The 23,370-nt window shown below is 61.8% G+C and overlaps 3 protein-coding genes and 1 non-coding gene across 18 annotated transcripts; 2 read left to right on the forward strand and 2 right to left on the reverse strand.

Moving 5' to 3' along the window:
- Positions 1-97: 97 nt before the first annotated feature.
- On the forward strand, positions 98-10,510 carry LENG8 (leukocyte receptor cluster member 8). Of its 10 annotated transcripts, none has more exons than XM_043900284.1 (16): positions 99-236; positions 1,871-1,963; positions 2,582-2,756; positions 3,038-3,139; positions 3,719-3,814; positions 4,587-4,857; positions 5,060-5,201; positions 5,348-5,536; positions 5,811-6,089; positions 6,173-6,313; positions 6,437-6,722; positions 7,127-7,228; positions 7,314-7,382; positions 7,482-7,611; positions 7,693-7,900; positions 9,322-10,510. In XM_043900284.1, exons 2-16 carry the CDS (start codon positions 1,926-1,928, stop codon positions 9,482-9,484), a joined length of 2,391 nt encoding a protein of 796 aa, XP_043756219.1. In that variant the 5' UTR covers positions 99-236; positions 1,871-1,925; the 3' UTR covers positions 9,485-10,510. The 10 variants fall into 10 exon arrangements, with proteins under 10 accessions (XP_043756211.1, XP_043756215.1, XP_043756220.1 ...); XM_043900286.1 differs by having other exon boundaries at positions 100-236; positions 3,722-3,814; positions 4,605-4,857; positions 9,322-10,507; XM_043900276.1 differs by having other exon boundaries at positions 98-236; positions 7,693-10,510.
- Positions 10,245-12,926, reverse strand: LENG9 (leukocyte receptor cluster member 9). 3 transcript variants are annotated; one of them, XM_043900289.1, is made up of 2 exons: positions 11,651-12,926; positions 10,245-11,596 (listed from the first exon to the last, which is right to left on the reverse strand). In XM_043900289.1, exons 1-2 carry the CDS (start codon positions 12,199-12,201, stop codon positions 10,549-10,551), a joined length of 1,599 nt encoding a protein of 532 aa, XP_043756224.1. In that variant the 5' UTR covers positions 12,202-12,926; the 3' UTR covers positions 10,245-10,548. The 3 variants fall into 3 exon arrangements, with proteins under 3 accessions (XP_043756224.1, XP_043756223.1, XP_043756222.1); XM_043900288.1 differs by having other exon boundaries at positions 10,245-11,588; positions 11,643-12,926; XM_043900287.1 differs by having other exon boundaries at positions 10,245-12,926.
- A 129-nt stretch (positions 12,927-13,055) lies between these two features.
- On the reverse strand, positions 13,056-18,718 carry CDC42EP5 (CDC42 effector protein 5). 4 transcript variants are annotated; one of them, XM_043900296.1, is made up of 4 exons: positions 18,428-18,714; positions 18,041-18,182; positions 14,235-14,395; positions 13,056-13,587 (listed from the first exon to the last, which is right to left on the reverse strand). In XM_043900296.1, exon 4 carries the CDS (start codon positions 13,585-13,587, stop codon positions 13,126-13,128), a length of 462 nt encoding a protein of 153 aa, XP_043756231.1. In that variant the 5' UTR covers positions 14,235-14,395; positions 18,041-18,182; positions 18,428-18,714; the 3' UTR covers positions 13,056-13,125. The 4 variants fall into 4 exon arrangements, with proteins under 4 accessions (XP_043756231.1, XP_043756232.1, XP_043756230.1 ...); XM_043900297.1 differs by lacking the exon at positions 18,041-18,182; XM_043900295.1 differs by lacking the exon at positions 14,235-14,395 and having other exon boundaries at positions 18,428-18,704.
- A 4,153-nt stretch (positions 18,719-22,871) lies between these two features.
- TRNAG-CCC lies at positions 22,872-22,944 on the forward strand. The gene has a single exon. It is a non-coding gene; the product is annotated as a tRNA-Gly (tRNA).
- The last annotated feature ends 426 nt before the right edge of the window (positions 22,945-23,370 follow it).

The following is a 23,370-nucleotide window of genomic DNA, read 5'->3' on the forward strand; positions in this document are numbered from 1 at the left end:
CGCTCACCCCCTCCCCGTGCTTGCGTCACAGGAGGGCAGGTTCTAACCAAGTTCGCGGCGTCTATTGGCTCCCCGCGGTGACGGGAGGCGGGGCGAAGCATCGGCGTGACGTCAAGACGCCGCGGTCCGGACGTCGAAACTTAAAGACAGAAGCCAGCCAGGTCGAGGGCAGTCGCGGAGCCCTGTTGCCGTCGCCCGGAACCGCCGCTGACGAGTCCCGGGGTCGTACGGCTGAGGTGGGTGTGCCGAGTGGGGGCGGCCGGGCGAGCGGGCGGAGACGGCGTTTCCTTCTGGCCTTCCGCCCCGCGGCCCCCGAGGCCTTGGCGGCCGTCGCACCAACGGACGCCGCGCGCGAGCGACGACAGGGTGTGGCGGGGGCGCGGGCCGCCAGTGCGCCTGCGCGTGGGGAGCGGGGCGGGCGGCCGCGCACCCTCGCGCCTGCGCCCTTGGGCGCCGCTCCCCGCCCCCGCGCTCGGAATTCCTGGGCCCCGAGCACCCCTTCAACTCCCATTGACCCGGCGATTCCACCGGAGGACCGCGTTGCCCCGGGCGACGGGCCCCCTTGCTCTCTCTTCGCCGCCTCGCCGCGCTCCCCGGGACGTGGTGCGCAGGCGCGGCGCGGCCAGGGCGGTGGCTCCGGGGCCGATGGCTGGGATCGGAATCTGGGCTGGCTGTTCCTCCGCCCGGCGTCCTTGTTTGCTTTCCCTGGGCTCGTGGGACGGCCAGGTGCCCCGCTCGCATCCGCGTCTCCTTCCTTCCCTTCAGACCTGCCCGGAAACCTCCCTCCCGAGTTGCACCAGACCTTACCCTAAGTCTTCCTGTGTGGGGTCCCCCTCAACCCTCCCCAACCTCTCGGGACCGCTGACCTCCGCGCCCCTCACCCTTTCTCTCACCCCCGTTCCGTCTCTTCTCTGAGACCCTTTCTTCTTTAGGACTTTTCCCGGCTCCAGACTCCTGTTCCTGTCACCCCACTTGTAGGACTTCCGGGTTCCCCAGCGGGACCTGCTTTGGGGCACACCCATCCTCAGTTATCCCCTCGAGTCTGGGTCCCTCCCACCCAGTCTTCGCCCCCAGGGCGCTCCTTCACTTTCTTGCAGTCCTCCCCCTCCCGCTCTTAAGTCCCTAACAATGTTAGGGGTCTTTTCGGGCACCCGCAAAACTTTCTGTCCAGACCCCCAGCCAAGAGGATTTGATGGCTCTTTTCCCGACCTACTGCTGTTTCTAGGAACCTCCCGTGTAAGAGTTTTCTCTGTCCTTAGAGGACCTTCCGGAAATTAGTCTCTTTAAGAGTTTTCTAAGAACTCATTTCTTTACTTCAGGGCTCTTCTCTTTGCCTTCTTCTGGCTCCAGGAGTAACTTGCAGAAATCCCCATTTCCTTCCAGGTTTCTCCGTTCTCCAGTGTTTTCTCCTCTTCTCTCAAGACTCCCTCAAACATGTCCCTCTTTACAGGCTTTTTTTCAGACGCCTTTACCAGCCTTAAGCTTCTCTCAGACCTTGTTCATTAGCGCTTCCTCCGTATCCCTTGCCTGAGGTCCCCCCACCCGCCCTCCGACCCTCCTCCAATCTGTCTCATGGTTTCCCTTGAACCTTTCCCTTTCTTCATTTGGGTTTCAGATCCTTCTTTTTCTCTTTGGGAAATTTCTTTCAACTTCTTTGCTTTCAGATCCTTCATTTTCATCTAGAGTGCTGCAGGGGGCGGCCAGGGTCTTTCCCTGGGACTGTAGCCCATTTATTTATTCTCTTCAGGCAGTTTACCCCACTGGCTCCTTCCTTCTCTGGCTTCTTGTGAGTCATCTGCTTCTCTTTGCTGGTTTGTGACATGTTTCTTGCTCCTCCTTGATTCTCCCTAATTCGTTTTTTGCCTTACAGACAGTGAAAAAGCATTCTGGCTCCCGAGGTCCACCCCTTACACCCCAGGGTGCAGATGGCGGCCAACGTGGGTGATCAGCGCAGCACAGATTGGTTAGTGGGGCTGGAGGGATGGCATGGGTGTGGGGGGCGGTGAGAGGGAGCAAGGCCCAGTGTTGGGCTCTGGGTGGGCCCTCACGCAGCATGGGGGGCATGACGCTGTGGTCCCTGTGCTTGGGCTGGGGGTGAGGCGCTTGTGTGAGCTTTCATCATTCACAGTACAGTGCTTGAGTCACAAAACACTGATGACTCGGTCCATCAACTGTGATTAAAGGGGCAGCCTCTAACACTTCACACTCAGTTTATTTTTTTGTTGTTGTTCCTTATTTTTTCCAAAACAGTGTGGTGATTAACTTTCTGACTGAGGTGGTATCAGACACCACTTGTGGATTCCTAAAACATTTAGGCCTGCTTGGCCCCAGGTCTTACGTTCTGTGGACACTGGGCATCTTTTTGTTTGACTGTTAACAGCTGTGTGTAGCAGGCGTCTGGTGAAGCACCTTAGGTAGGCAGTGGCCTTCATGGCTCGCGGAGAGCTGTGAGCAGGCACTGTCAGCACATCTCAGCTTAGACTCTGAGGCTGTGGGATTCCAGCCCTGGCGTTTGCTGGTCTTCATCCTGCCCAGTGTCCATGGTGGGAGCGGGGGCTGACTCCACGTGCTCTTCCTGCAGGTCCTCTCAGTACAGCATGGTGGCCGGGGCAGGCAGAGAGAACGGCATGGAGACTCCCATGCACGAGAACCCAGAGTGGGAGAAGGCCCGCCAGGCCCTGGCCAGCATCAGCAAAGCGGGAGCCGCCGGCAGCTCTGCCAAGGCCAGCAGCAATGGGCCTGTGGCCAGTGCACAGGTGAGAGAAGTCCCCGCAGGACTGGGAACCCTGAGCGGGGCGGGAGCACAGTGGTGTCCTCTGGGATCACCAGGGCAGGGCGCTCTGAGGATGCTCCCGGAGCCCTTGAGTGGGGATGCTCGGTCTGTCTCCTGGAGGAGTCTAGGGCCAGCCTGAGGAGGGAGAGGGGCCTGGGTCGGGTGGCTGAGGGGGTGGCTCTCCATGGAGAGGTGCGGGCCCGGCTCCGTCCGGGAAGCGGGGCTCCCACCTGCAGCCCTGAGGCCCGCCCCCTCTGCCCGCAGTACGTGTCGCAGGCAGAGGCCTCGGCCCTGCAGCAGCAGCAGTACTACCAGTGGTACCAGCAGTACAGCTACGCCTACCCCTACGGCTACTACTACCCGGTGGTGAGTGCCGGCCGGGGCGGGCTCCGGGGGCTGGGGACCGACCGCAGTGGGGTGAGGGCCCGGGGCCATCCCCTCCCCAGACAGCGCTCACACTGCCACAGAGCCGCCTCCGTCTCCGCGCACCCCGCTCCCTGCCCTCTTCCTTGTCCCCACGCTCCTTGCGGGGGGCTGCCCGGAGCAGGCCTCCTGAGAGCGGCAGGCCCGCCGCCCACCCTGCCTGCCGCTCGGCTTCTCTGCTTGGCCTCCTTTCTTCGCTTACTGGGGGGAGTGTTACATGTCTGCAGCTGACTTCATCGGCACTGGGTTTCTGTGTGTATGGTTGTTCTGTTGTAGTGTTTAGACGGGGTAGCGCTCAGTAGCTAGCTGTTGAACACGGTGAGACGTGGGACAGAGGGAGGTTTTCATCTTACCTCCTCACCTGTAGCATGAGTCAGTTTGGTGCATTTATGAGGTAGAGAGGGGAGGGCTGAGAGGTCAGTGGCGGATTGCCGCTGAGGGCTGGGAGAGAGCAGGGCCAGGGCCAGGCCCCCCTCCCTGGAAGGAGCGGGCCTGCGGCTGATCCCTTCCTTCCTGCCCCGGCAGAGCGTGTACCAGAGCTACGGCTCCCCCTCCCAGTACAGCATGGCCAGCTCCTATGGCTCAGCCGCGCCGCAGCACCAAGGGCCTCTGAGCCAGGTAACGCCCTGCCCAGCCCCGGGGTGGCCAGGCCGGGTGTGGTGGGAGGGCGGCGGAGCCCGGGCCGGGGCGGTGGGTGGGCCTGGGTTTCCGTCCATCCACCTGGGTTTCCCTCTGGTGGGAGGGCTCCTACATGTGTGTGCACCACGCGTGTGTCTTGACAGCATGTGACCTGTGCCCAGGCAGTCACCACTGGGGGAGGTGCTCCCCAGAGTGGGGATGGTTTATGCCGTCCACACTCGCTGAAGTTGAGCTGGTAGACTGGGAAGCAGGACTTAGGATTACTTCATGTGGAATAGTCTTGCTGAAAAGATTTTAAACCCCATTATTCCTTTCTGGAAACTTATCTGGTACTTGGAACAGCAAAGCAATCATCATATTCTTTATTTTTAACGTGACCGACATGAAAGATGTAACATATTTTTAAAATATGTAAAATAATAGGTAATTTTTTAAAAAGTAAAACGAATGGACTTCCATCTGTCACACAGCTTGAGAAACGAACAGAGAGCATTAATGTGTTTAAGGTCACCTGCCACCGGGGCAGCTCTCAGAGAGGGGACTGCAGTGTAGTACGTGCAGGCAGCTCGGAGCCTTGAGCAAGCAGCCCAGGGCGGAGCCCGGGCCCCCTGGCGGTCAGCAGGGTGGCTGTGGTAGCTGAGTCCGCACCAGAGGGTCGCTCTGAGGTCGGTGTGGGGAGAGTTGCATACTGAGGGATGCGACGGTGAAAACCGGAGCAAGGGCCGGCCAGGAGCGCCCTCTCCGCCCTCAGCGCCCGCTTCCCCCACAGCCCCCTGTCCCTGGCATGGACGAAGGCATGCCCTACCAGGCGCCCCCTCAGCAGCTGCCTGCGGCCCAGCCCCCCCAGCCTGCCAACCCCCCACACGGTGCCCATCCTCTGAGCAGCGGCCCCCAGCCTGGGACAGCCCCCGCCACCCAGCACAGCCAGGCGGGACCCGCGTCGGGTCAGGCCTATGGGCAGCACACCTACAGTGAGCCCGCCAAGCCCAAGAAGGGCCAGCAGCTGTGGAATCGCATGAAACGTGAGCCCCTTGGGGTGGGGAGCAGGGGCACAGGGCGGGGTCCTCACTGGTGGGAGGCATGCAGGTCTCTGACCTCACTTCTGCTGTTGGGACCACCCAGGCTGTGGGTGTGGCTGCTCGGGAAGGGGGCGGGATTCCCGAGCTCAGGTGCCCTGTTCCAAGGGGCGGGGCCAGCTGACCCCAGCTTTTCCCGCCCTCACAGCAGCCCCTGGGACTGGGGGACTCAAGTTCAACATCCAGAAACGGCCCTTTCCCGTCACAAACCAGAACTTCAGCTCCACCACGGAGGGCCAGCACAGCGGCTTCGGCCCCCAGCCCAACCCCGAGAAAGCCCAGAACCACAGGTGACCACCCGCCCCATCCCTGAGAAAGCGGACGGTGCTCCCTGTCTCCTGTAGGCTCCCTGGGTGTTACGAGGCGGGCTGACGAGGTCCTGGCCCAGGTGTGGGGGCTGCTCCCCAACCGGCTGTGCATGCCCGCCCTCCGCCAGGGGGAACCTGTCTGGGAAGCCGGACGACTGGCCGCAGGACATGAAGGAGTACGTGGAGCGCTGCTTCACGGCCTGCGAGTCAGAGGAGGACAAGGACCGCACGGAGAAGCTGCTCAAGGAGGTGCTGCAGGCGCGGCTACAGGATGGCTCGGCCTACACCATCGACTGGAGCCGCGAGCCCCTGCCCGGGTGAGTCAGGAGGGGAAGACACAGGGGGCCTGGGGCTGAAGGGAGCCCCGCAGAGAGGTGGGCAGGAGGAGGGTTGGTCCCGGAGGGGCAGTCGGCTGGGGCCAGAATCCCTGGGGGTGCGAGCTGGGGGACGTGTTATTCAGCAGCTCGGAGTACCTCGCCTTTCTGCACCGCGTTAGCCGTGTCTGATGCCTGGGGAGGTGCCTCTCCTCCTGAGCGCATCCCCGGGGCGGGGGATGCCAGGCTGTGACGCTCTGCTCTGCTGTGTCCTCAGGCTGACTCGGGAGCCTGTGGCCGAGAGCCCAAAGAAGAAGCGGTGGGAGGCACCCAGCACCCTCCATCCTCCCAGGGGGGCAGCCTCCGCGACCAGGGGTGGGGGTGCCCAGTCCCAGCGAGGGACGCCGGGGGCTGGAGGTGCCGGCCGAGCCCGAGGCAGCAGCTTCGCCAAGTTCGGCAACCGCAACGTCTTCATGAAGGACCACAGCTCCTCCTCCAGCACCGACTCCCGCTCCCGCTCCTCCTCCCGCTCCCCCACCCGCCACTTCCGCCGCAGGTGCGGGGGGTCCCAGGGCGGGCGGCGGGGGTGCCCCCCAGGGGCCGGGCCAGCCCTCACCTTACCGCCCCTCCCTCCGGCAGCGACTCGCACTCGGATTCCGAGAGTTCCTGCTCAGGCAACGAGTGTCACCCTGTGGGCCGCAGGAACCCACCCCCGAAGGGCCGGGGAGGCCGGGGGGCCCACATGGACCGGGGCCGGGGCCGGGCACAGCGGGGCAAGAGGTGAGCCTTGGGCTGACAGCGGGAGGGGCCGGTTCAGGGGTCCTGGGAGGAAGAGGGCTGTGTCTCGGGAGAGTCGGAGAGCGCAGTGCCACGCCCCCTCACGCCCCCCACCGCGTCCCCCAGGCACGACCTGGCGCCCACCAAGCGCAGCCGCAAGAAGCTGGCAGCCCTGGAGTGCGAGGAGCCGGAGCGCGAGCTGAAGAAACAGAAGCGGGCGGCGCGCTTCCAGCACGGACACTCGCGCCGCCTGCGCCTGGAGCCCCTGGTGCTGCAGGTGGGGAGCCTGGAGGGTGGCGCGGCCGACCCCGACTGGCAGGAGCTGCAGATCGTGGGCACCTGCCTGGACGTCACCAAGCACTACCTGCGCCTCACCTGTGCTCCCGACCCGTCCACCGTGCGCCCAGTGCCGGTGAGCGCCCGGCGTGGGGGCAGCGCCTCGGGGAGGCTGGGCCGGGGAGGGCCGGTGATGGGCAGGGGGCTGGCGCACGCAGGGGTGCCGACCCAGAGCTTGCATTCGAGAGACAGTCTGGGAGGCAGGGCCGGCCCCGAGCCTCTGTCCCTACTGAGGCAGTGGTCCGTGTCCCAGGCCGGTGCCTGTGAGACCAAGGCCCTCCCAGGGCGCGGGTGCGGGAGGCTGAGGCTGGGAGCGCTCTTACTGTTTGCGGTCCTCGTTTCTAATGTTGACAGGCAGTCACTGAGGGTCTGATGTTGGAGCCCCCACTTTGGGACTCAAGTCCGTGGGCCCCCGGTGGGTTTTAGCCCTTCCGGCTGGTTCTGCCCAGGTCACACTGAGCCTTACTTCACCTGTCCCAGGTTCTGAAGAAGTCGCTGTGCATGGTCAAGTCCCACTGGAAGGAGAAGCAGGACTACGCCTTTGCCTGCGAACAGATGAAGTCTATCCGGCAGGACCTCACGGTGAGGCGGGGGCCGGGGAGGGGACCGGGGAGGGGGCCGATGCGTGATGCCAGCTCTGCTGTGACGCCCGCTCCCTCATCACCAGGTGCAGGGTGTGCGCACCGAGTTCACGGTGGAGGTGTACGAGACCCACGCGCGCATCGCTCTGGAGAAGGTGAGGGGCGCGCAGGGCGCCACCCCGCCCCGGGCTTCCAGCCGTCCCCTCGCCCATCCTTGCGGGCCTCACTCTGCCCTCTCACGGCCTGCCCTCCAGGGGGACCACGAAGAGTTCAACCAGTGCCAGACGCAGCTCAAGTCGCTGTACGCCGAGAACCTGCCGGGCAACGTGGGCGAGTTCACCGCCTACCGGATCCTCTATTACATCTTCACTAAGAACTCGGGAGGTGAGGCGCAGCCCCGCGGGACCGCGGCCCCGCGCCCCTGACGCGGCCCCCCACCCCCTGACCCCGTGTCTCTGGCCGCAGACATCACCACGGAGCTGGCATACCTGACCCGGGAGCTGAAGGCGGACCCTTGCGTGGCCCACGCGCTGGCGCTCAGGGCCGCCTGGGCTCTGGGCAACTACCACCGCTTCTTCCGGCTCTACGCTCACGCGCCCTGCATGTCTGGCTACCTCGTGGACAAGTTTGCAGACCGGGAGCGCAAGGCTGCGCTCAAGGCAATGATCAAAACGTATGTAAAGCTGAGCTCCGCCCCGGCCCTCCGCCCCTCCGCCCCGCCCCGGCCTCAGGCCCCGCCCAGGCCGCGGCCACCGTGTCTCCTCCCCCACCTGTGCGCTCCGCCCTCGTCTGGACCCGCCCCCTCTGCACAGCCGTCCGCTGCCCTCCTGCCGCTCTCTGCTCTAGGCAGCCTGCACCCCCCGCATCGACCCCCTTGTCCAGGCCCCCTTCCTCCGAGGCCTCCCACCTCCCCGGCCCTCATGAGGCTGAGCGCCCCCGTGGGGCAGCCTTCAGAGCCGTCTCCGCCCTCGGCGCCTGTGGGCTCAGGGACTGGGCCTCGCGCCCTCGTGAGGGCTCAGATGAGTGTAGGGCCGGGTGTCAACGGGAAAGCGAGGCCTGACGGCCCCCAAAGAGGGTGCTCTCTGCCCTGAGTGACGGTGTGCTCGCATCTGTCAGGAGGGAGGCGCCCCAGGTGGGCTCAGGACACCCCTTCTTTTGTCACAGCCGGGGTCGCCCGGCTTCTAGGGCTGGAGGCCGGCGATGCGCTGAGCGTCCCGCGGTGCCCAGATCACCCCCGGCAGGGCCATCTCCTGAGGTGACAGGCTGCCAAGCCCTGCTTAGAGGTCCCGGGGCCTTGGGAGTCACGGGGCGCGGTCTGGGTGGGGACGGACACCCACTGGAGGTTAGGAGGCTCCTTGTGGGCTGCAGTGTGGGTCAAGAGCGTTGACGGGTGAGGTAGAGGGTGGGACCACGGAAAGACAGGCAGTGGGGCGGACTCTGCGGAGGGGGCAGGGCGTGGCTGCTGCCCGCCCAGAGCACCGAGGGGCCTGTGTCTGAAGGGGCCTGCGTCTTTGGCAGAGACCGTCCCCCGTCCCAGGGCCAGTCCCGCAGACGGCCAGGCAGGAGGGGTCCCATGTGCCCCACCAGTGCGCCCTCAGTGGCCGTGCCCTGGAGCCGTGCTCCTAGGTGCGTTCAACTGGGAGGGCCCGCTGCTGAGAGGGCGCACGCACAGGGCTGCTGGCCCGCACAGGCCCAGCCTCCTCTGACCCGGGTGAGGCAAGCAGGAAGGGTGGTCCCCAGATAGGGTCAGCAATCACCCCCCGCCCTCCCCCCGGCCGCGGTGGACCCTCTTGTGAGGGTCTGCGCAGGCCCCCAGCCAGCAGAGGAGCCAGCTGGCCCTTCCCTCCCACCCCCTCCTCCTGTCCCCCGCTCAGGTAAGTGAGGGCGAGGGGGGGCGCAGCCGGGGCTGGGGTCCCGACCCCACCCCGGGCCCCCCCGAGCCGCTGAGGTGGGGATGCTGCGGGTGGGAGCGGGGCTGGCAGGTAACGCGCTGAGGAAGCCTCTCGGGCGCCCGAACGGGGGCGCGCCGTCCCTGCCCGTGGGGCCCTCCCACGTCCACCGCCGCCTCATCACCTTCTCCTCTTGTCTCCGTAGCTTCCGCCCAGCGCTGCCCGTCTCCTACCTGCAGGCCGAGCTGGCCTTCGAGGGCGAGGCCGCCTGCCGGGCCTTCCTGGAGCCCCTGGGCCTGGCCTACACGGGCCCGGACAACTCCAGCATCGACTGCCGCCTCAGCTTGGCGCAGCTGCCGGCCTTCTGAGCACCAGCGCCGCGGGGGCGGGGGGCCGGGCTGCAGATCTTGTCTTTGAGCCATGGACTTGGGGTGTAAATTAATTCGTGGGGAGAGGGCTCCAGGAAGAGCCCTCGTCCCTGCCCCCGTTTTCCCACCGGGGAGTCTGTACAGAGATTTTTCTATGTTTTTATTTTTGGCCTCAGAGGGTCGGGCTGGGGAAGGAGGGGAAGGGCAGCGGAGGGCCGGGGGCATGGTCTGTAGGCTGTCTGTCCGTCTGGCCCTCCACTAATGCTGTCTCAGTGTTTTTTCTCTCTCTCTCTCGAGCTCGTACTCCGGTACCAACCCAGCACCCTGGCCCGTCCCATGCCGGGGGGCAGGGCAAGAAGACAGGCCGCTCCGCCCGCGCCCGCCCAAGGCGGGGGCACGCCCGCCGCCCGCCGCCCGCTCGCCGCTCCACAGACTCTTGTTGCCAGCCCTCCGGGGCCTCAGTTTTTTTGGGCGAGGGGAGCCGCGTAGAGACTGTGCCCTGCCCTCGGCCCCCGAGCCCAGAAGCCGCCGCCGCCGCCGCCACCCGCCACGCCGCCGCCACACTGAGGACCCCGGAGGCCGCCGCGGGACCTCGCCGGCCGGGCCGCCTCGTCTGCAGTTGTATTGAGTTGTCTCCGTGTCCCCCTCCCCCGTGTCTCCCCTGCCCCGTCCTCCCCCTCCTCGCACTCTTCCCTCGGTTCAGCACAGGTAAAGCGGTTACCCTCCCTCCCCGCCTCATGGATCACCAGCTCACGTCATGTTTCCTTCTCTTTTCTTTTTGTGTGTGTTTATTTAAGTTATTTTTCTTCCTCCCCTTTTCTTTTCCGTCTCCCTCCCTCTTCTGCCATGTAACTGGAGGGCGCGATGAGTTGCGAACAGCTGGACTGTCAGGCTGCTTCTCTTGCAGATGTCCTCCTCTGCCTCCCTCTCCCCCTCCCCCCCTTTCCTTCCTTCATTCTTTCCTTGGAGCGCTGAGCACCACTTGGAAGCTTGAGAGAAACCAAAATTAAAGAGAGAGAGAGAGAAGCCGCGTGCCCGTTTTGTCTTTGTCTGGGGCCGGGCCCTTATTTCTGGGGTTGACCTCCCAGGGGGAGCTCGGCCACGGCCTGGTAGGTGGCCCCGGCCCTGCCCACGCGGCACAGCCACAGTGTCCCCAGGGGCTGGCACCCCAGCTCCTGCCACGGGCTGACCTCGGGGAGGCAGACTTGGGCGCCCTGGGGCACCTTGGCCAGGGTGAGGTGGGGGCGTATCCCCCCAAGGGGCTGCAGCACTCTCAACCCCTCGGCCTCCAGCCTCTGGCTCAGCCTCTGGGCCAGGCTCTCCAGCGGTGGGGACGGGGGAGCGCAGAGCACGTGGGAGCCCAGGCGCACCAGGCGACTGAACCTCAGCCTCGGAGGGATCGCAAGCCCGGAGTCCGAGAGCGCGTGTCTGAGCGCAGTGACAGCGGCCGCTGCCTCCCCAGGGCCCGCCAGCCTCAGCAGGGCCAGAGTCAGGTGCAGGGCCTCAGCCGGCACGGTGAAGGCCGCGCAAGCTGGTGCGTCCCGTACCAGGTCTTCCTGGACCTTGGCCACCTGGGCCCGCAGCTCAGGCTCCGTAACCATGAGCGCCACAAAGTGCGTGGGGCGGGGGTGGCGAGGGCCCACGGCCCCGGCCGCTCCTCGGTCCACAGGCCAGACCCCGGGACCCCACTCCGTTCCCATCTCAGAGAGGTCTTCCGAGGGCTTCCCTCCCCGGGTCTCCACAGCCCTGGCGGTGGCGGCAGCTGGCTGCAGCGCCCTTCCTGGCGCCATCCACGGGGAAGCTTGGCCTCCAGGGTCTGCCGACTCCCGCTCCTGAGTCCTCGCTAATGCGCCTGCCAGCGTCAGCCACCCAGCTTCGGGGCTTCCCCCGTCCGAGGCCAAGGCTGCCCGGAGTCGCGTCTGGGCTGGCTGTACGGGCCCCCCCGCATTGGTGCCAAGGCGGGTGGCAGCTGCGCGGTCCAGTGCGCCTCCGGTCCCGTCTGTATCCTCACCGCCGAGCGCATCTCCGACTGAGTTGGCATCTTCGCCGTCACTCGCATCCCCGTTCCCGTGCGCGTCCCCGCCCCGGTCTCTGCCGTCGTGCACGTCCCCGGGCCGGTGCACGTCCACGCCGTCGCTCTCACCTCCGACTCCGTGCGCGTCCCCGTGCCGGCGCGCGTCCTCGCCGTCGCTCTCACCTCCGGCTTCGTGCGCGTCCTCGCCGTCGAGCGCGTCCAGGATGGTGGGCCCACGGCCGGCCGCCAAGCCGGAGCCAAAGACGAGGTCGGTGCGTGAGGCGCGGTCCCAAACCAGGCGGCCGCGGAAGCGGAAGTAGCGCACCCGGTGCTGCGGCACGGCCAAAACGCCCGGCCCGAGCGCCGCTAGCGGCTCGTCCCAGCAGAAGGAAAGGAAGGGCTCCTCGCGCACGCCCAGGAAGCGGTCCACGTAGCCCACGGAGAAGTCGGCCGGGTCGAGGCGCGGGTCCCAACGGATGCGCTGGATGACGGCCTCAGCCGTGCGCAGCGGCGGCTTCTTGGCTTTGGCCTGTTCTTCGGCCTCGCTTCTAGGCTGCGGCGGCGCCGGCGCCCCGGGGTGGGGCTGGCGGCAGCGGGCGCCGAAGCGGCAGCGGCCCTCCAGGAAGAAGCGGCAGGCCGCCGGGGACGCGGGTTCCGCGACCAGGACCCCCGCGGGCGGCTCCGGCCCTCCGGCCGCTTCCATAGGCTCCTCGCGGGGTCAGCCCTGCCCGGCCCGCCGTGACGTCACGGGCGCGGCTTCGGCCCCGGCCCGACCTGGAAAGCACCCCGCGCGCGGGCCCGCCCGGCGCCGAGCCCGGGGAAGCCCGACACCTGCGGGCGGTCAGGTTGTTGTGGCCCCGCCCCGGCCCACGCCCCTACCGAGTGTGGCCCCGCCTCTCCCGGGCGCGTAGCCAGCGCCGCCCGGCTCCCCTAGGGTTAGCAAGCGCCGCTCGGCACTCGTGCGCCCCGGAGAACCTGGCTGCACGCCCCCCCACCCCACCCCGCCAAGGATCTGCGCTGCTGCCACGCCCCTCCAGGCCCCGCTCGGGCCTCGCCCTCCGCGGGAGAACCGGACGCCTGCGGGCTCAGCATGAACTTCGCAGCCCGAACTCCGGGCACCCCTGTCGGCCTCGGGGCGTCCCTTTCCTAGGGGTCCACGCCTCCTCCCGGCCACTTTTCCTGCGCGGCCGCTCCCGGGGTAAAGGGCAGCCCGCCTGGGCGGGATCTACCGGCGGTGCGGAGCTCCCGGGTTCACAGCCCTCGGCCGGCCTCCAGGAGGCGTCGGGCCGAGCCCGGGACCGCGTCCGGCTGGCAGCGGCGCGCGGCCCACTTTGCTGAAGGAACCTGGCGGTGGGAGCGATCACGTCGGGGCCCCGCCCCTGGCCCTCTTAAAGGGGCCGCATCCCATTACACCAGGATCACCGAGTTTCTACCTTCATCCACCCGGCGGGTACCAGAACCTCCCCGCGACACTCCTGGCTCTTAGGGGCGCCGGGACGCCGTCACCCCGTCCCATTACCGCTCCCCACGTGCAAAGTGAACAGACGAAACCCGGGACACAGACCTTGTCGGTTTATGTAGAAAGAAGTGGGGCGCTGGGCGGTAAGAGCGCAGGGAATGGGGGTCCCTACAGGCCGATGACGTCGTCCGGCTCGATGTCCGCGTTGGCGAGGCAGCGGGCCCGGGGGTGCTGCGCCCCGGGACCGGGGTCCACGTCGGGCTTGGCGGCAGCGGCGCCCGGGCGCTCCGCGTCCATGACACCCAGCACTGCGTCTAGCATGGAGGGGCCCAAATCCAGGTGGAAGGACAGCAGCGGGTCAGCGGGCGCAGGCGCGCGGAGGGCGGGCGGCGAGGCCTGCGGCACTGCGGGCGGCGGGGCGGAGCGCGGGGCCCCCGCGGGCGGCGACCGGGGCTCGGGGGGCGGCCCGCCGCCGTGGCGGCTCAGGAACGAGGTGTCCCCGAAGGCGTCGCCGCCGCGTCCCACGTGCAGCGTGTGCCGGAAGTCGCCGAGCGGCGCGGAGATGGACAAGGCGCCGCGCTCCGGCCGCTTCTTGGGCTGCGCGGGGCCCAACTGCTTCAGCACCGGCATCTGCGGGGTAGGGGCGGGTTAGCACGACCTCCCTCAGGGGCTGCTGCCGCGTTCCCAGCCCTGACCTAGCCCGCGGTGCAAAGGATGCTCTAGACACGCACAGCACGACCGTGGTGGGGGGTACGGGGGTTACTCCAATTTTACAGCTGGGGAAACTGAGGCCCGAGGTCACAGCTGCTTGATTCAAAACTCAGACTCAAATTTAGGTCTGCCTGTATGTTAACTGCACTTAGAACTAACGTTTGAGGATTTCATACTCCAGAGAAGGAGCAAGACACGCTTCACCAAGCCTGCAGACTGCTTCCCAAACTTGGCAGAAACTCCGCCCTGAAGACCGGCTCCCCCGGTGGCTCAGACAGTAAAGAATCCGCCTGCAATGCAGCAGACCCGCGTTCGATTCCTGGGTCGGGAAGATCACCTGGAGAAGGGACTGGCAACCACTCCAGTATTCTTGCCTGGAGAATTCCCTGGACAGGGGAGCCTGGCGGGCTAAGGTCCATGGGGTCACAAAGAGCCGGACACGACTGAGCTACTATCACTCCACCCTTAAGACAGAGCTGCCCCTGTCCTTTAGGGGAAGAGACACGGTGCCCAGCGCCTGCCACACTTCTAGAGGCCCACACACAGTTTTAATATATTGTTATTACCTTTCTGCACCGCTGGTCTTTAACTGAGGCCGCTGGCCGCCAGATCGCGCAGGGCGGGTACAGGCGCGGGTCTTCTCCGACGCCACCTTCCGGGCCCACAGAGCTCACACAGCCCAGAGGATGGCAGAGGAGACCCTCTCGGACGAGGGGAGCCCCCCACCCTGTCAATACACAAGGTACAAAAGCCCCTTCTGAGCCGAGGGATGCTGTGTTTTGATTTATTTCAAAATGTCTGGACTGTGTTTGTCTTTATACCAACACGGTCATAAAATATAATTATAACATATATAATTATGTCCATGAAAGCTTTGCCTGGGACACACAAAAGTCGTAATGTAGGCTGGCCTGAGGATTCTAATTTGGGAGGTTTAGGGTGGGCCTGGGAAATCTGTATACTTGCACGTGTATGTATGTGTGCGTGTGTGTGTGTCCACATGCACGCTCAGTCGTGTCCGACTCTTTACAACCCCATGGACTGCAGTCAGCCAGGCTCCTCTGTCCATGGGATTCTCCAGGCAAGAGCCCTGGAGTGGGTTGCCATTTCCTCTTCCAGGGGATCTTCTCCACCCAGGGATCAAACCTGCATCTCCTGTATTTGTAGGTGGACTCTTTACCCCTGAGACCATCCCCCCCATGCCCACAGCGTTTTACACAGTGTTTTACAGTCGAATTATCTGGTTTTGAAATAAGCCACATAATATCTTACTTCTTGCTAAGAGTAACAGTAATAATAATGCAAAATTTCCTATGTCAAAACATGGCAAGAATGGTATAAATTCCAATCTGGCAGCTCATGAACTATAAACCAGGTGCCCTGTGGCCACATGACTGCATGCGGACTTGATGGTAAATAGATATGTCCACCAACCTTTGCCCATATCCTGGAACTTGACTGTTTTTATGGAACTTCTGGGAGGGATTTTGATGACCTTGTACTTTTGTTTTAACAGTCACTGTTATAATAATAATAAACATTATTTCTATTTGAATTGAAGCCCCACCTTTGCCAACTGTAAGAACTGAGATAAATGATGTGATCGCTTGGCTTGTTTTCTATCTGAAAATGGGTAAAATAACACTACCTTCCTTGTAGGGCACACAGAAACACTCAAAGAAAACTATATTTGTAATATCACCAGTCAATTGATAGTGATAGCACTGGGGGTGGGGGTGGGGGGAGAGGTATCCCCAAACAAAAGTGTGGAACAAAATTTAGATTTGATAAAATCCTCTGAAGCAGGCAAAGCATTGCCCTTTTAGTAACCACCACCCTCAGAAATGCCGTCGATAACGTGGAGAAAAATTAAAGCCAAAGGATTTGAAATAATTATAGATGGCTGTGGTCTAAGGGCTCTCCACTCCCCTACTCAAACACACACACACACTTTACATTTATTTCTCTTGAAAAACCAGTCTTGCTTGACCACCTCTATAGCGCTTCTCAAAACTCCCTAACCTCCACCCAGGTGAATAAATATATTGTACTGCAATCTGAAACACAATCACCATTCCTTCCCCACCCCACCCAGTATATAAGGGAAACAACATTTTATTAAATGAGACTACTCAGCACATGCTAGGCACTTAGATAGTTTCAATTCTAATCTATATTATTATTATTATTATTTTGGCCATGCTATGCAGGACCTTAGTTCCCCAACCAGGCATCGAACCCACATCCCCTGCAGTGGGAGCCCAGAGTCCTAACCACTGGACCACCAGGGAATTCCCTGTCTTTTTTAATGCTGACCTCTGCTCATTAACGAATCTCAATCCACAGTTTTAAAAAAAAAAAAAAAAAAAATCTGTCTCAGAGCTAGCAGCGCCCCCGTCTCACTGAGCTGCCTTGAATTATGTAGGTGAAAAAAGCAGAACTCAGAAAGCCAGCTGCCCAGACTTGGATCTGACTGTGCACATTGCTGGCTGGCTTTGGGCAAATTACTTACCCTTTCTGACCTCACTTCCTCATCTCAAAAATGGAATGGTACTCATAGGATAGTTCATAGTCGCTTTGCAAGGAGTGAGGGGGAATTCCCTGGCAGTCTGGTGGTGAGGACTATGAGCTTTCACTGCCAAGGGCACTGGTTCAGTCCCTGTTTAGGGAACTAAGACCCTGTTAGCCAATCAGTGCAACCAAAAAAAAAAAAAAAGAATTGGTGAGATATTGCCCCGGGGAAAGTCTTGGCATGGTAGCCAGTACACAGAAAATGCTGTGTGCTCCGTGGTCCAACCTTAGATTATCCTCGCCTGTCCCAGAGAAGGAAACAGATGCTCAGAGAGGGTACGTGACTTGCCCGAGGTCACAAAGCAGCTCTGCGGGCCTCCAGAGCCCAGAGGTACACCTTTGGCTGACAGCAGCCCAGGGCACTGGCCCTCCCTGGACAGCTCTCCGCCACTGCTTCCTCTCCCTGCCCACCCCCCACCTTACCCTCATCCCGTCCTCCCACCACTCTACAGGGTGATAGCTCTGCCATTTTCCAGCACTTAGCAGCTCCTTAAGATCTTGGTCTCTGGAAATTCCCTGGTGGTCCAGTCATTCGGACTCTGCACTTGCACTGTAGACGACCTGGGTCCCATCCTGGATCCAGGGAACAAAGATCCCATAAGCCATGCAGCCAGAAGGAGGGGGAAAAAAAAAAAAAAACCAACTTGTTTTTTGACGCTGAACACACCTGGAACTAACTTTCTCAACCTCACACCTCAGTTTGCTCCCCTGAAAACTGGGAAATCGGAATGCCTGTTTGCAAGGGGCTGTCCTAGAGCGTATTCATGATGCTGACATTGTTTCCCAAGCACTTATCCTGGGCCAGGCAGGGGTCCAAGCGCTTCAGGCACACGAAGGAACTCATGTAGTCATGGTAACAGCCCTTTGCGGGGAGCACTCTGCTATTCTGTTGGTTTTAGAGATGTGGGTGACAGCTTGAGGCACAGAGAGGTGAGGTAACTGGCCGTGGGTCACACAGCACAAATACTGCCTGAATCTGGATCACAGGCAGATGAACTCCGGAGTTGGAAGGGTATTATATTGCTCATGGTCCCCAAAGGGTAGGGCGTGCAGACCCGTGGGAAAATAATAATAATGCTTTCATATCAAGGCCAGGGACCCACACCCTTGACCCTGTTTGTTTGCTTTTCTTTTTTTACGTTCCAGGTAAGAACAACCAGTTAGAAATTGTTTTTGAAAGCCACCGCTCCTCCTGACTAGTTCTGAGAACTCGGGGTGACCCGGGGTGGGCTGGGATGGGGTGGAGGGGGTGTGGGGAGCAGTCTGTCCACTTCCCTGAGCCTCAGTGTCCCCTGAAATAGAAGGCTCGAATCTCCCTTGTGTGTCTGATGCAATGAGGTCATGCTCGGAAAAAGCCACTGGCGGGCCAACTCAGCACAGAGGGGCTGTTGTGTGTGACGACCTCGGGCCGGGCAGAGAGCAGGAGCCGCGACCCTGGACCCGCGCGCCCCGCCTCCCGCCTCCACGCGCCCCCCCTTTCCTGCCGAGGCTCCAGCTGCAGGGGGGGTGGGGACGCACAGCTGGCTCTGCTCCGTCCTCTCCGGGCCCCAGCCCGCCCCACATCCAGCCTGGCTGGTTCTCAGCCCCATGGGAGAGGCGACCAGGCGGGCGGCACCCGGACGGCGCAGGGGGACCGGGGACCGGGACCCCACCCCGACCCCCTTGGGGCTCCAGAGCGCGCTTCCTGAGGCCACGTGGCTGCGGCCCGGGCTTCAGCGGCCGCGGTCCCTTCTGCCGTCTGTCTGTCCCGCTCCCCTCTGGACTTGCCTGGGGACCCCGGGGCCGCCAGTGCCCCCCTTACCTCGCGGTCCTCGCCGAACCGGGCGGGCGCGCTCTCAGGCTCCTGCACCGCCCGGGACCCGCTCCTCTCGGTTCGGGGCCCGCCTCCGCCTCCTGGTCCCAGGCCCGCGCCTCCCTCCGCCTTCCTCCGGGCGGGATCTCACCTGCGAAGGGCCCGTCAGGCGGAACCTGGAGGGGCACTCACGACCCGGGCGGCCGGCCCGCAGCGCCCCCTCCTTCTCTTCTGGGTCCCGGGAGCCCTGGCTCCTAGTTCAGTTCCTCCTCGGCCTCAGGACGCGAGGGGGTCCCAGACCCACCCCCCCGCACCCCGCCGGCCTCCCCTCCACCAGCCCCGGGAGTCTGAGCCCCACACCCGCCGCCAGACCCTGCCACCGGGTCCCCTCTTTACCTGCACCGGGAACGGAAGAGTCAGCCCCTCTCGGGGGCCATGATGGGAGCCCAGAGGGGCGCAGAGTCCCCGCCCAGTCCAGCTCGCCCGTCAGGGGCCGAGAGGGTTAAGGCAGTAGGCCCCTCCCAGGCCTCCCTTATTCCCCCCCTACCCCCCACCCCCCAAAAAAAGTTGGCCTCTAGGATTTAAGGACTAAGAAGCCGCGGCGGGAAAGCGGAGGCCCCGCCAGGCTGAGTGTGGGGGCGGGAAGTGGCCGGGACTGGATGTGCGCTGGGAAGGACCGCGGAGGGGGTGGGGGATTGGATGGACTGGGCGGCCCCCCTGCCCGGCCCCTCCCCTGCCAGCCTGGAATTTCCTGCAAGTGGGGAAGTCTGGCTGTTTGGAAAGAGTAATTTCTTCCAGATTGCAGCGGTTGGGGGAGCGAGTGTGGGGCCTGGAAGAGAGAGAAACCCACAAGGTCAGGCAGTGAGACCGGCGGTAGGAGGGCGGCTCCCTGCCTGCGTTGGGGAGTTGAAGGTCCGGGCCTGGGCGTCACCTCGCTGGGGGCCCGCGCCGAGCGGTGACGGGGGGTTGGGGTGGGGTGGGGAGACGATCCCCCAGGGTGTGAGTGCGGGGAGAACCCCACCCGGGGAGAAGGCCGGCTCGGTTGTGAGCTGGGATGGCGGGCCTGGAGAGGAGGGAAAGAAAGAGAAGGCGCTCAGTCGTGTCCAACTCTTTGCGACCCCATGGACTGTAGCCCACCCGCCTCCTCTGTCCTTGGGGATCCTCCAGGCAAGCATACTGGAGAGGGATCTTCCCCACCCAGGGCTCGAACCCAGGTCTCCGACATTGCAGGCACACGCTTTACCGTTTGAGCCACCTTTGCAGCCAAGAGCAGGGAGGGTCCTGGATACGGAGGTGTGGCTTGACCTGAATCTTCCGAAGCAGGAGGAGTGCGTGTTTACAGGGCCGAGGACCGGAGGGAGCGGGCCAGGCCGCCAGGTGGAGCCCAGGGCCCCGAGGCTCCGGGTGGAGCCTGGTTTGCCTGGAGAGATCGGGGTTGGAAGCCACTGGGAGTTTCTGATTTGTCCTGAGACAGGTATTAAGCGGGAAAAACAGGGTCAGAACTTGAAGGAGCAGAGAATCCACTTCACAGTCCAGAAGGGGGATGGGCTGGAACAGGCTGGGACGGTGGCTCAGATGGTAAAGAATCCGCCTGCGATGCGGGAGACCCGGGTTCCATGCCCGGGTGGGGAAGATCCCCTGGAGGAGGGCATGGCTACCCACTCCAGTATTCTTGCCTGGAAAATCCCACGGAGAGAGGAGCTTGGCGGGCTACAGTCCATGGAGTCGCAAAGAGGCGGACACGACTGAGCGACTAACACTTTTTTCTTTCACATCCAAGGCAAAATTTAAGGTGGGGGTGGGAGAGCAGTCATCCAAGATAAATGTTTAAATAACTACAGCATTTTAGTTAGTTATTTTCTATTGATGTTTGGACTCACGTTACAATGCATCATTTTAAAGGGATTTAGTATATTCTCATGGAGAAGGAAATGGCAACCCACTCCTGTGTTCTTGCCTAGAGAATACCAGGGACGGGGAGCCTGGTGGGCTGCCATCTATGGGGTTGCAAGAGTCGGACACGACTGAAGCGACTTAGCAGCAGCAGCAGCAGTATATTCTCAATGTCTTACAAACATCACCTCTATCTGATTCCAAAACACTCATCACCTCAAGCAGACAAACAAAAGACAAACTCCCCCACCTATTACGCTGTCGTCGGGGGCCGGCCTGCTGCGACAGGCTGCCTGTGTCCTTCTGCATTCACTGTCTCTCCGTCTGAGTCCCTCTTAGGCGTCAAACTCCCTGGTTCGCAGGCCTGCGCCATTGTCCTCCTGCCTCTGGCCAGAGAGGGTCCTCTGCTTTCAGGGCTCACGTGATTACGTGAGGGCCACCTGGACAACAGGGTAATGGCAGATCCAATGCATCACTCCGGCATCAGCACAGGCTCCACGCTGCTGAGCTGTCTGTGCCTTCCCAGGGGCCCCGTGGTCGTGAACCCGCCTGCCAGTGCCGGGGACAGGGGGTCGGTTCCCGATGCAGAAGATCCCACGTGCTGCAGAGCGACTAAGCCTGGAGCCACAGCCACTGCGGCTGCACTCTAGAGGCCGTCGGCCACAGGCACTGCGCCCTCACACGGCAACCACTGGGGACCTCGAGCCGCACCCCCTGCTCTGCAAGAGCACCCGCCGCGACGGGAGGCCCGGCAGCTGAACCCGAGAGTAGCCCTGCTCACAGAGACTAGAGAAAGTCCGCATGCTGCAACAAAGGCCTAATGTAGCTAAAAATAAATAAATAAACAGAATTCAGCTGCAGTGCAGGAGACACGGGTTCGTTCCCTGGGGTGGGAAGATCCCCTGGGGGAGGAAATGGCAACCACTCCAGTATTCTTACCTGGGAAATTGAATGGACAGAGGCGCCTGCCGGGCTGCAATCCATGGGGTTGCAAAGAGTCACGACTACATAGGTTTCAGGGACTCGTTCCTGGGCATCTTTAGACGTGCGTTCTGTCTACCCCAGGGACCTTCAGACGGCAGGTCCCAGGGGATGCTGGGGCAACCACCAAGCTGGAGAGCCTGGGAGGCGGAGCAGGCGGACCAGAGACCCAGGAGACCCTGACCCAGAGCAGAGGGAAGGGCAGTCAGCCCCACCAGAGCAGACGGGAGTGCCTGTACGGTCCCTGGGGGCTCCGTGCCCAGCAGGGCCCGGTACTTGTTTAATGGTTTGCTCTATCTTGAAACTATTGATCCTTTTGAACAAGGGACCCCGCCATCTTCCTTTGCCATGCACCCTGAAAACTATGTAGCCGGTTCTGATTGAAGTGGGAAGAACAGAGGCCTAAGATGAAGCGGCAGTGAAGGGTGACACTGAGAGATAAAAAGGGGAGGAACTTGGACCGGAACCGGGAAGCATCAGACAAGGAAGAGGGGGATGGGTGGTGGAAGGCCTGGGAGGACACACACGCCCCCTCCCTGCAGGCTCAGAAGCAGAGCAAGTCTGATCTAAAAAAAAAAAATTCCACTGGATTTGATAACAAGCCAGAGGCCACCAGTGGCCTGAGTGAGAACCACCCGTGGGGGTTGGGTGGGTGGGAGCCAGTTTGCTGTGGGGGAGGGGAGGGAGACAGGGAGGAGAATTTGGGAATCCAAGGAAGGAGTAGGAAACAGGGTATGCAGAGGAAGAGGTAGGGCTGGGAGAAAGATTTTCGTTTCTTTGCTTGGTTTGGATACATTTGCTATTTTGTTTCTTTTTTCAAAGAAGTAATTTTTAGTTACATAAAGGGTACCTGAACACACCCTCCTTGAAAAAGAGAAAAAAACGCTAGCTAGTAAGGTTTGGGGAGAAGGCAATGGCAACCCACTCCAGTATTCTTGCCTGGAAAAGTCCATGGATAGAGGAGCCTGATAGGCTGCAGTCCATGGAGTCGCTAAGAGTCAGACACAACTGAGCAACTTCACATTCACTTTTCATTATCATGCATTGGAGAAGGAAATGGCAACCCACTCCAATGTTCTTGCCTGGAGAATCCCATGGACAGAGGACTCTGGTGGGTTGCAGTCCATGGGGTCGCTAAGAGTCGGACATGACTGAAGTGACTTAGCAGCAGCAGCAGCAGCAGCAGCAGTAAGGTTTTGATGATCTTGTCCAGTCCAAGGCCATGAAATTAGTTTGAGGTATATACCTTCCAGGGGCTTCCCTGGTGGCTCAGATGGTTAAGAGTCTGCCTGCAGTGCAGGAGATCCCTGGGTTCCATCCCTGGGTTGGAAGATCCCCTGGAGAAGGAAATAAGAACCCACTCCAGTATTCTTGCCTAGACAATCCGATGGATGGAGAAGCCTGGCAGGCTACAGTTCATGGGGTGGCAAAGAGTTGGACACGACTTAGGGACTTCACTTTATACACCTTTCAAGGGGCTTCCCTGTTGGCTTAGTGGTAAAGAACCCACCTGCCAATTCAGGAGATGCAGGTTCGATCCCTGGGTCGGGAAGATGCCCTGGAGAAGGAAGTTGCAATTCACTCCAGTATTCTTGCCGGGGAAATTGAATGGTCAGAGGAGCCTGGCGGGCCACAGTCCATGGAGTTGCAAAGAGTCACACATGACTGAGCGACTAAACAGCAACAATGCGCCATTCAGCTGGGTTGAGCTCTTACGCATAGACCGGTGGTTCAGCACTGGGAGCTACTGGCATTTGGGGCTGGGTCACTGCTGGTGGTGGGGGCGGCCTGTGCACTGCGGGATGCTTGGCAGGGTCCCAGGGCTCCACGCACCAATGCTAGTAGCTCTCCCTCCCCATGATTTAGACTCCTCACTGTTATCCCCCGGTATAACGCCCCTGGTTGAGAACAGCCGATCAACGTGTTGCTCTAAGAAAATACATTTTAAATACACGAAGGAGGGGCTTCCCTGGTGGTCCAGGGGCTAAGACTCTGTGCTCCCAATGCAGGGGCCCCAGGTTCAATTCCTGGTCAGGGAACTAGATTGCACATGCTACAGCTAAGACCCTGTGCCGCCAAAGAAACAGATGTTAAACACACACAGAGGAACTTTCACTGCATGACTTGGGGCTACCACTTCTTTCCCGCTTGGCAGATTCTTTTGGAACTCATTCATGCAGATTTTAAAAGGGGGCTATGAACTTATTTCAGCATCTTGAAGAAAGTGCATAACAACAACAATAGCAGCTAATGCTCATGGAAGGGTTGGAATCATTTAGGAGTGGTTCTAAACTCTCTCCTTACATAATCTTACTCTTTGGAATAACTCTATGGGTGAGAGGAGGGTGGTATTACTATTCCCATTGGGTTTTCCACTTTGTTTTGTCTTAGGAAACTTAGCTCATGCAGCTGTAAAGCTGTGTGGGTGGGATTTGAACTCAGGCAGGCTGACCCTGAGGAGAAAC

This window comes from Cervus elaphus, chromosome 4 (genome assembly GCF_910594005.1).
Source record: "Cervus elaphus chromosome 4, mCerEla1.1, whole genome shotgun sequence".
Classification (NCBI taxonomy): domain Eukaryota; kingdom Metazoa; phylum Chordata; class Mammalia; order Artiodactyla; family Cervidae; genus Cervus; species Cervus elaphus.